Source organism: Impatiens glandulifera, chromosome 1 (assembly GCF_907164915.1).
Source record: "Impatiens glandulifera chromosome 1, dImpGla2.1, whole genome shotgun sequence".
NCBI classification, from domain to species: domain Eukaryota; kingdom Viridiplantae; phylum Streptophyta; class Magnoliopsida; order Ericales; family Balsaminaceae; genus Impatiens; species Impatiens glandulifera.
Window position 1 is genome coordinate 157,375,212 of NC_061862.1, and position 11,694 is coordinate 157,386,905.

Consider the following 11,694-nt stretch of genomic DNA (forward strand, 5'->3'; position numbering starts at 1 on the left):
AAATATTGTATTTATAAAAAATCAATAAATATTAAATAAATTCTTAAAAATTATATAATTGTTATTAATATCTATAAAAATTACATAAATGCAATAGTTAATTAAAATTAGTAATGTTAATAAAAATAAATAAATTGTATAAAACTAAAGTAAAAAATTAAAATTTATATAAGAATATAAAAAAAATATAAAAAAATAATTAAACAAAAATAATAATAATAATAAAATTAAATAAAAATCCATAATTTAGTTATTATATAATTTTAAAAAGTGAAAAATTAAATTATTAAAAGAAGAAAATAATAGAAAATAATATTCAATAAATAAATGTTAAATTATATTCAAAAATAATAATACATTTTTTTGGAAGAAATATAAAATAATTATTGGATTTAAAATAATTATTTAGATTAAATTAAAAGATATAAATTAAAATTAAAAAATAAATAAATAAAAACAAAATTAATTTATAAAATAATGTAATTTAAATATTGTATGTATATAGAAATTAGAAAGTATTATATAAAATTATAGTGCTAAATATAAATATTAAAAAAATTAATGATACAATAATACTTTTTTATTAAAAAAATAAATAAAATGTAATTAGTGATAAATAAATAAAAATGTAATCCAAAAATATATATTTATTTTAATAATTAACAGTTTGCTATAAAACATATCTTGTAACTCTCAATCATACATTTTTATTTTTAATTGTGTAATTAACAGTTTTTAAATAAAAAAAAATTAAAAAATAATATAAAATATATTTGTAAAGAAAATAAAATATAATTATAAATAATAAATACATTTTTTAAAATAAAAATAGAGAATTAAATATAAATATTATTATTAAAAAACAAAATTCAAAAATATAATAATAATATTTTTTTAAATTAATAAAATTTAAATAAATGAAAATTTTATATTACAGAAAAATTATAAAAAATAATAAATTTATTTTAGAGTTATTATAATTATTTAATTATTTTTATTAAATAAGACATAAATTAACAAAATATAATTAAATATATTATAATGATACAAAATAAATTATTATAACAAAACAAACTATACAAAAATTATTAAAGTAATAGAAAATTAAACTTTATAATCAATTAATAATGTTTTGTTTGAAAAATAATTTAAAAATACAAATTTTAAGATTAAAAAAATTAAATTTAAAATATTGGATATTAATAAAAAATAAAAATAAATTTAATATTTAAAAATATGATTTAAAAATATAATACATTTAATATATAAAAATAATTAATAATAAAATTTTCTAAAAAAACAAATTTAGTTAAACATAAATTAATAATAAAAAAACTAAAATTCTTATAATTTTTAAAATAATATAAAACAAATTAACACTATTTTAAAATTAAAAACTATATTAATTATAAAATCAAAATCAAATCCAATTTATTAACAATTAAAATTAAAATAAATGTATTATAAATTTAAATATAATATTAGTAATTCAAAACTAAATAGAAATTAAAATTTTATAATATTAAATATTTAAAAGAATATATGAGATATATAATGTATTAAATAACTAAATTAATTATTAAAATTATAATTATAATTTTGCAAATTATTATTTTTAAAACAAATTAATAAGAAACAATTATATATTATTTCTGAAAAATTAAACAAATAATAAATTAAACATAAATAAATAAATTTGAAATAAAAAACTATTAATTTAAAATAATGAAATATGTTACAACAATAATTATAATTATATGTAAATTAAAATTGTTTTTCAAATATAAAAAAATTAAATAGTTGATAAAAATTATGTAAATAACTAATTTTTAATTTTTAATGAAATAGTAAATTTAAAATATATTCTAAAAAAATAAAATATAATTTATAAACCATAAATGCATTTTTTAATTAAAAATAGAGAATTAAATATAAATATTATTATTAGAAAACAAAAAATTCGAAAATTAATAAAATTTAAATAAATGAAATATAATATATATATATATATATATTAGATAAATATTAGAAAATAATAATAAGTTTATTTTAAAGTTATTATAATTTATTTATTTTTATTAAATAGAAAATAAAATATAATTAAATATATAATAATGATAAAATAATAAATTATTATAAAAAAAAAATAAAAAAAAAATTAATATATTTAATAATAAAAAATATTTTTATAACATAAAAATATAAATAACTAATAATACCAACATTTTAAATGTTTTCTTTTTCTTTTTTTTAAATAATATTTATTCATAAATTAATATATAAAATTAAAATATTAATGAAAATAAGTATAATATGGAAGAAATAAAATAAAATTATTTCAATTTAAAATAATATAAATTTATTATACTAGTATATAAAAATGTATTTTAAAAACATAAATTTAAAATTAATAATATTATTAAATATTTTTTAATATTTTAAAACTAAAACATCAAATTATTTAAGAAAAAAATTAAATAATTTAAAAATATATATAATTTAAAAAAATTATATTTAAAAAAAGTAATAATATTAAATAAATTATTATGATAACAAATTATTTTAAAACATAAAATTTATTTAATAAAAAAAATATGAAAGAATGTTTATAATATATAAATTTATTTTAAAATTATTTTAAAATTAAAATTTTATTTTAAAATCATTTTTAGAATATAAATTTAGAAATATCATTCATTAATAAACTAAAGTGATACACCAATATTATAAAAAAAAAAAAATAGAATTTTATAAATACATAAAAACAATATATAAAATAAAAATAAAAATAAATTTATATAATAATATAAAAAATAAATATTTGTTAAATTATTAAATAAAAAATAATATTAAAAAATAAAAATATATAATTATAAAATTATAATAAAAATAACAAAAATAAATTATTTATATAAATTAAAATATATTTTTTTTTTTTTGTTCAAAATTAAAGATAATAGTAGTAATAAATAGAAATTATTTTTTACAATACTAATTTGTATAAATAGTTTATTAAATTATTAAATTAATAAAAATATAACTTATTAAATTAATAAATAAATATATAAAGTAATAAAATAAATTATATTTGTTATGCAAAGAAAGTCAAGAGGCTAATAGCACTTGACTTTGGGCCCATAATCCAATTTCTATCCAAATATTAAATTGGCCCAGAAAGAAAAACCTAACAATAATAATAATAACATATAAACATTTTTTTTTTTTAATAATAATAAACATAGATAATAATGATGCAATAAACATTATAATACATGGCATGTATCATGCACTAAATATTTTATTAAAAACTAATAATATTTGTAAAGTTTACCCTATATTTATAAGTTAAAATAGCAGTTTTTATTAAAATAAAAATTACTAATTCAATTTTAACTTTGAGAAAGTATGTAAGTTACAAATTTTCAAAATTCTTTAATTTAGAATATATCTAAGTTAAAGAATTTCATGATTTTAAAGAATTTCATTATAATATATATTATAGTATAATAATTAAGTTTAAGAAGTTAAAATGACTAACAATTATTCTCACCAAATGAGTTAACTTAATGGATTGTAATCAAATTATCATATCATAATTCTTCACATAAATCATTGTATTTATGACATTCTATGCCAAGTAATCTAACATAGTCTCCACCAAATACATAAGACATTTGTACTTACTTGATTAAAGCTCCAAATTAACCAACATCTTGATGACCTACATTAATATATTCAATTAAACAACATTAATCCAATATGTATAAGAAAACAATACAATCAAAGTCTATATAGTTTAAATCGAGCAATTGAAGAACTCTATTGCAAAAGTCCCCAAATCCCCCCAAAAAAAACATTATATAACACACAATAAAAAATAAAAATAAAAATAAAAATAAAGAATCTTGAAATGATGATAATTAGGAAAACTCAAAACAACACAAATATATTAATTCACTTATGAATGATGACTTGTTGTTGTATCATTTCTATCATCTTCAGGTTTGCTAACAATTGCCCCCCTATTATAAGGGTTTACATCCGAAAGATGTACATCGCCGCCGTTGCTATCGCCGGCGCCGGCACCGGCACCAATTCCAGCCGTCAAATGTTGATTTTGCAGTAAGGCAAGATGAGTTGGAAAGTTCATGAAATGTAAACCACTATTGTTCATTTGAGGAAAACTCCAAATTGGATCGCCACTTATTGTTTGATTAATTGAATTAGGCATCATCCAAATATTCGCCGGCGCCATAGATCCATGACCCGCCGGAATCGACCCTGAATTCGATTGTACTAAATAACTATTACCATCATGTTCATGTTCCTCCGGCCGAATTTTCCGGCTAATTGTATCTTCCTCCTCTGTGCCATCCGTTAAATCAAGACTGTTTCTTTCCGATTTCCCATGTAGAATTGGATTCTGGGTCGGATGAAAATTGAGGTTTCTTGAAGCAGGAGGGAAATTTGGATTGAAATAAGAAGTAGATCGGAGATGAGAAGGTACAGACAAGGTAGAACCGGAGCTGCGGAGGGAGATATTGAGTGAAGTGAAATTGGCCGGAATCGTGCCGGTACCGGTGGTGGCTATGATGGCGGGTTCAGCTTGTTGTAATAACCATTCGATGGTTTCTCCTTCAGATTTGTGACCAAGTTCACGTGTAAGTTGAAAAACTCTGGCGGCGCAGAGAGCAGGCATGCGGATACGACGGCCACGGCCGTCGACTTTTGTGTGTCGGTCTTTGGTGGATGTTCTTTTAGGAGGTGGTTTCTTGGTGGATGTTTCGCCGGCGGCGGCGGTGGTGGTGGTTGTGGTGGCGCCGGAGATTGTTGAGATTGCTAGAGAGGGTTCTCGTGGTGGGTCTAATTCTTTTTTGTCTAGGAGTTGGAATGGGAAATTTGAACGGTGGTGGTTGTGGTGGTGGTGAAGATCATCATCGCCGCCTTCTTCCATGATCACATCAGCTTCTTCTTGTTTTTATTTACAGACAGAGTTTTCGATCGTCTGATTCTATCAAAATGAAGAAAGTTTGTGTCTTTGTTGTTGTTCTTCTTTGATGGGTTAGATCCAATTGTTGATTTGATGAAACTGTGAGTGTGTGTGTGTGTCAGTGTGTGAGAGAGAGTGTGAGGATAAGGTAATGAGGAGTGCAAAGCTTGAAGCAGGGAAAAGATAATGAGTGAGAATTATTATATGGAGAGAGAGAGTTTTACTATACCCTCCTCTTATAATCAATTATCTTGATAATTTACCTTTAATCTTATATATAATTTAATATTGCAAAATTTGTAATAGTGTTTTCTTTATGAGTAAACTAAAATTTTGAAAATTATTTTATATTAAATTTTAATTTACTCACACAAAACATTATAGTGTTTTCTTTATGAGTAAAATAAAACTTTTAAAATTATTTTATATTAAATTTTAATTTACAAATCCAAAATATTATCTCTTTCAAAAATATATTATTTTTTTTATTTATTATTCATAATTTTTTTTAAACACTATATTATGTTTCTTTATTTGAGTGTGACATTAAACATATTAATCGCAAACATATTTAACCAATTAATTTTACTAGCGGAATTAGTCTGATTGTCTCTACGTCCGTCCACGTAGACTATAGCATTTAAATATTTTGTCACTTAACTTTATGTATTATTTTATATTTAAAAAGTATTTTTTTATCAATCTTAAAATTATATAAAGAAATTGAGAATTTATTTAGACAGTATTTTTTATTATTTAAAAAATAATATTTTATATTTATTAGAATAATCAATTTTGTATCTAAATAAAATATATTTATATATATATAATGGTAATTTTATTAGTATTGGAAATAAAATAAAATAAAAAATAAAAAACAAAAAACATGAGAAAGTCTTTGGTTCAGACGTCCACGTGGGATGCCTCTTTGAATTTTCATTCATTCAATCCATAAAGATGATTTAATAAAGTGTGGGTCCCGCTACCATGACATGAAAATTTATCAAAGGAGAAATATAGGTGGGTCCCATTTCAGTCACACAATCATTTCCATTTGCCTTTATTTATTTATTTATTTTATTTTATTTTTGACTATTCTTTTTACATTTTAATCAACCTAAAACTAATATGATCGATTATAAAATTTCATATATATAAACCCACTTACCATTACAATTAAAGAGGTTATGTTAATTAATCCAAGGAATGTTCATAGAAGATACTTCAAGTTATCTCATATTTATTCAAACCAATCTATGCTTCACCATATTCTCAACCACTCAATTTACAACATTAATAAATATATATATAATTATTTAAAATATACAATAAGTGTATATTTTATAATATATATATATATATATTTAAATAATTTATTATTATATTTAAATTTATAAAATAGATAATTTATAATACAATATTCATAATATGTTATTTTTAAAATGTTTCAATGCTTTTTACCATTTCTAATTTGAAATTAACAAAAAAAAATTAATATCTTACTATTATCTTTAATTTTATTAAAAAAAATAATAAAAAAAACAAATAAATAATAAGTGAAACATTACTCCATTCTAATTATAGATTTATGATATTATATAACAAGACTAAAAATATTCTAACTTTTTTTTTTTAATTAAGGGTGATAATTTTATTTTAAAAATCTCCTTAATTTTTTAAATTATCATACTCACCTCCAACCATTCTAAAAATTAGAATTAAAAGGCGAAAAAAAAAGTTAAATTTTATTTATTTTTAATCAAAATATTCTTTATTTCTCTAAATTTTTATTTAATAATTAATTTTATATTTAAAAAAGTAAAGAATAATTTTGATATTTTAAGAGATAAATAGATAGATTATATTGATAATGTAATGATTAAATTTTTTTTAATAAAAACTAAATTTTATCCCAATAACTAATTAATCAAACAAGTCCTTCAAATAATAATTTCATTTTAATATATATGATATAATTATAAGTTACATGAATACATAAACAAATTTTAAGAGTTTGTACGGATATATAATTTTTTATAATAATTTAAATGAAGAAAAAAATAATAATTATGATTTTAAGGAAGTAATTATTATTTTTGATAAAAAAAAAAATTAAAGAGTATTAATATATATATAATAATAATAAATAATATATTAAGATAAAAATATTTTAATATTTTAATTAATAAATTAAATAATATAATAAATAAGAAAAGAGTAAAATAATGTTTAATTTTGTTTAACTCAAACCAAAGAAAAGCCTTATAATATAAATTTAAAAATTAACCCAAACTTTATGATTTAAAAAATTTACAAAAGGAAATTTTTAAAAATAAATAAATAAAAATGAATAAGAGTTACATTAATTTATTTCATTATTATAAGTTTAAATTTAGCATTAATATGGTTTTAATATTTTTTTTACAATAATTTGAGACTAGTATATGAAAATTGTTTAAAATGAAATTGTTTTCTGTAGATGTTTAAGTTGCACACTTATATATAATTAAAATAAAATAAAACTTTATTCTCATAAACATTTATATTTGACAATAAATTTGGTTCGAAAACAATGATAAAATATTTTGTCAACTTCTTGGAAAATAAATCACATAATATAAAAAGATTTAAGTATAAAAATAAATATATTTGTTTATTAGTGTTGTATTTAATAAACCAATTTTGGAAATCAGGCCGTAAACCTAGAATCTAGATTGAGCAGAAGTACACTTTGTTCTCAAGGTAACCATTCTAGTATTTTTGTAAAAAAACAAAAACATTTCTTAGTATAATAACATTGGATAATGACAGATAACAATAATAACCATGATATAGAACAAATTAAACCAGACTTCTCAATTGTCGGAAAAGCTAGCGAAAGGTTTTAGTCGTAATCGAGAGAACATTCTTTGTCATCGTCCACATGCGACTTGCTTGATGTGGCCGGTTTGCCCCAAGTTTCTCCACTTTGCTGACTATCAACAATAAAACGTTTCAAATCGTTTTGATCATGTTGAACTCTCCCGCTTATCTCAAAGCACATGTTGCTGCTTGATGAGCCCTTGTTGTTCTTCGAGTTCTCCCGTTTAGTAGGTGTTCTCTTCTTGTTGCCTGGATCAATGTAGACCGGTTGGATTTCCAGAAATGGATTTGGTTTAATCCTATTGATTTCTCGATCTTTAAGTGGCCGAAGTATGTGGTTGTTCGTTTCCAATTCCGATGTATCGTCCTCATTTATAAGCACCTGTAACTCGTCATTCAATCAGCAATCACATCATCCAAATTATCAACCATATTTTTTTAGATGAAAAATAAATCATGACATATTTCTACCCATATTGTCTTTTTACCCTAATAACCTAATATTTCCACTTCAATTATTTGAATATAAACACTTGGTTATTCAAATAACCCAAGATCAAACTAGGCCTAAGAGATACAATTGAGCCATTTAGAAACAAGTATTTTTCTTGTTTGTATGGAACAATTGTATGATTGTTTGTATAGATATTAAACACACAAGGGTAACTTGACAATGGTTCTTACCTTACCTTGTAGACCAAAAGCCTCAGGTTCGATTCCCACTAAAAATGCTCTGATTAAAGGGGGTAGTGCTAGCCACCCGGGTCACACAAAAAAAAAATACATGGTTGTTTCTATTTGTTGAGAAACCAATCACATGGTCTAAAGATACTATGAGTCTATTTAAAAAACATGTATTGATTATGTATTTCATCTAATAAACAATTTGAGATAATTACCCATTTGGGAAACACATGGTTACAAAAATCAGGATCCAAGAACGTATATATAGACGAGATTATGTTTGGAAACTAAACTTAGTTAGACATAGATTAAAAAAGTTAATGATTGTTTTAGATCAGAATATAGAAACATTTCGGCATTGTTTGATGATTTGAATTTATCAAATCAACAATTTACTTATCAATCCATCATTCAAATCATCAACCAAAAATATCTTCTACTTTCTTTAAAAAAATATTCATTATATATTTATACCCTTAATGTCTTTTTACATAAATAACCCGATATTTTATCACCTACCTCAAACAAGGTTATTCGAAAATAAACTAATTGGTTATTCAAATAACTCAAGATCAAACAAGGCTTAAGTGTTTCTAAATGGGGTTGTTTCAAAAAAATAGTATGGACATGCAGGAAAAATTAAGGCAAAATAGGAGGGTTAGTTTAAGGTTGAACAAACCTTGCGCCCAACCAAGTCAAAGGACATTTTCACTTTGCTCTTCATAGCAAGTTCAGCTTGTTCAATTTCTTCCTTTTTCTTCTTTAAAAGCTCCTTTTCCTGCGACAATACAAACAATTAGTACTAAGGAATACTGATAGTGATAATTTTTGAGGAACAATTACCTCAATAGAGAGCCAGCTATTGCTATCAATCTCGTAATAGTCACTTTGGTCATCAATAACAGTCGTACGAGCAGCTGAATTCCGATCATAATCGACCAACCTCTTTGCATAAGCTTCAGCTGCTGCTTCAGCATCATTTAGAAGAAATGAGCCTTCGTCAAGACCAGCATACGTGCTTCCTTCTTTCAGAACAAGTGCACCACAGAAGTGGCAAGGTCCCTCCCCTTCCTGTTCACATACAATCTTTCCACAAGACAAACAGTTGCTCACCAAGCGATGACTTCGGGCTTGGCATGAACATGGTTTTCCTTTCTGGAAAACAATTGATCCTTTTGCTGCCTCAGCCAGAGAAATTACTTTACCAGACTTTTTCTTCCTAGAATTATTTTGATTTTCCTTTTGGTTGCCTCTTGTTGAACCATTGGTCGCAGTTGGAACCCGTTTCTCCTGATTATTGATAACTGTTGCATCTTTTAATGCCTTAACGGGTTTTTTATTTCCACCAACTAACTCATTGGAAGGCGGTTTGACATATGCTTGTAACCTTGAGGTTGAGGCTTCTGAGGTATTACTGGGGATGCTGTGATAGCCTCTCCGCTTCAAGTACTCCTCTATCGCAGTTTTACCTATTTCCTGGCCTATGATATTCTACAATAACAGAATGTAGCACGTATTGAACCAATCAACTTATGTGATTAAAAAGGCAGATCATTTGGTATTCAAACAAAATGAAAGGCATAAGATATTGTAAGTGTAACACATAATCCAACTTTAAAACCTTGCAAAAAAATGCAGCAAAAAACCATTGGTTGAAACAGATTTCACGATATTATCCCAACTCAAGGACAAGAGACATGGAGTGATGTAGGATATAAGGAATTCTGCTGATGAACTGGTTTTCATTTCAAATTATAAGGAACACAGGATTACAGATAGCTAAGAGAATAAATCAAGGGATGTTGGAATATTCAATTCAATGCTTCTATCTTATTAGGGATTAAATCTTCATCTGTCACAAACTAGCCAAACAAAGACAGTGAGGATAAATGTACCAAAATACACAAGGATTTTATGCATTAGCTCTAATGTATGAATCTTCACGTTTTGATGAGCTAACATATAATTGAACAGTTGCAGAAGTCACTAAAGATGGAGCTGAAGGTAGTTAACCTAATTTCTTTGCAGAATCTCAAATACTAACAACGAACAACTAGGCCTATCAGTTTCATCAAAATATCTTACAATTCAATGCTAAGCAGTTCTGAATCAAATTGAAATTCGTTAACAGATAAAAACACAGATACGATTGAACGGATCCATATATAGAAACGCGATTGAACAGGTAAAGGAAAAAATGAGGAAGAGATGGAATTGAATTACATCAAGATATTCCTTGGCGTCGACGGGAGAAGCGAGTTCACAGTATGAGACGAGACCTGATATGACTTCACCATCCAAATCCAAGCCGGTCTCCGTTCTCTTACAGAGATCAAGTAGCGCCTTCTCTAGCCAACTGCCCGATGACTCCATTCTCTCGATTTCTCACTTTCTCTTCTAGGTCTTAAACAAAGATCAAAATCTTTAATTATTTTGTTCCAGTTCCTTCAAAATTAAGACGTTTTCATTATATATTTCATACTCTATTTGAGGTTTTAATTATTAAAATTTTGACATTTAAGATTTATTTTTTTAACAAGGGTTTTTTATTTTAACATATTGTTTTCGTTTTTTTAATTAATTTGACATATTTTAAATAAAATAAAATAAAAATACGATTTTGATCATATTTTTTAAAATTAAATATTATTTTCGAGATTTACACATTCTAATTTGTTAAAGTTAGTTTGGTGACTAAAAAAAGTGTAATCTGATAAAAGATTTTGAAAAATTTTGAATTAGGAGTATTTAATCGGTTAAACGATTTTGATTAAGTCTGATTTTATCTCTTATTTTACAATCCGGTTAACTGACCAGTATTGGTATCGATTTTACCGGTTTTGGAATCATTGGTTCCGATCAGTACCGGTCGGTTAAACGATTTAGTGAACTGATAATTCAATTTTTTAAATTAAGTATTAAACTTATTATTATTTTTAATGTCCTTATTTGCGTCGTATTTTTATGTTATTCTCCATTTTTTATTTATATTATAATATATTATATTATTGTTATAATTGTTATAATATAATATATTTTAATAATATTTTATAGATATATTTAAAAATATTTTATAATATATTATATTATTCTAACAAAATAATATATTTCAAAAATATCTATTTTTAAACTAATAATCATATAAATTAACTTTTTTA

General features: G+C 23.1%; 2 protein-coding genes across 3 annotated transcripts; both read right to left on the bottom strand.

Moving 5' to 3' along the window:
- Positions 1–3,673: 3,673 nt before the first annotated feature.
- Positions 3,674–5,201, bottom strand: LOC124918101 (transcription factor TCP14-like). Its single transcript, XM_047458353.1, has 2 exons — positions 4,013–5,201; positions 3,674–3,721 (listed from the first exon to the last, which is right to left on the bottom strand). The coding sequence occupies exons 1-2, from the start codon at positions 4,952–4,954 to the stop codon at positions 3,689–3,691; spliced, it is 975 nt and encodes a 324-aa protein (XP_047314309.1). The 5' UTR covers positions 4,955–5,201; the 3' UTR covers positions 3,674–3,688.
- A 2,555-nt stretch (positions 5,202–7,756) lies between these two features.
- On the bottom strand, positions 7,757–10,966 carry LOC124920389 (activating signal cointegrator 1). Of its 2 annotated transcripts, none has more exons than XM_047460872.1 (4): positions 10,816–10,966; positions 9,380–10,027; positions 9,216–9,314; positions 7,757–8,234 (listed from the first exon to the last, which is right to left on the bottom strand). In XM_047460872.1, exons 1-4 carry the CDS (start codon positions 10,831–10,833, stop codon positions 7,875–7,877), a joined length of 1,125 nt encoding a protein of 374 aa, XP_047316828.1. In that variant the 5' UTR covers positions 10,834–10,966; the 3' UTR covers positions 7,757–7,874. The 2 variants fall into 2 exon arrangements, with proteins under 2 accessions (XP_047316828.1, XP_047316827.1); XM_047460871.1 differs by having other exon boundaries at positions 10,760–10,966.
- Between the last annotated feature and the right edge of the window lie 728 nt (positions 10,967–11,694).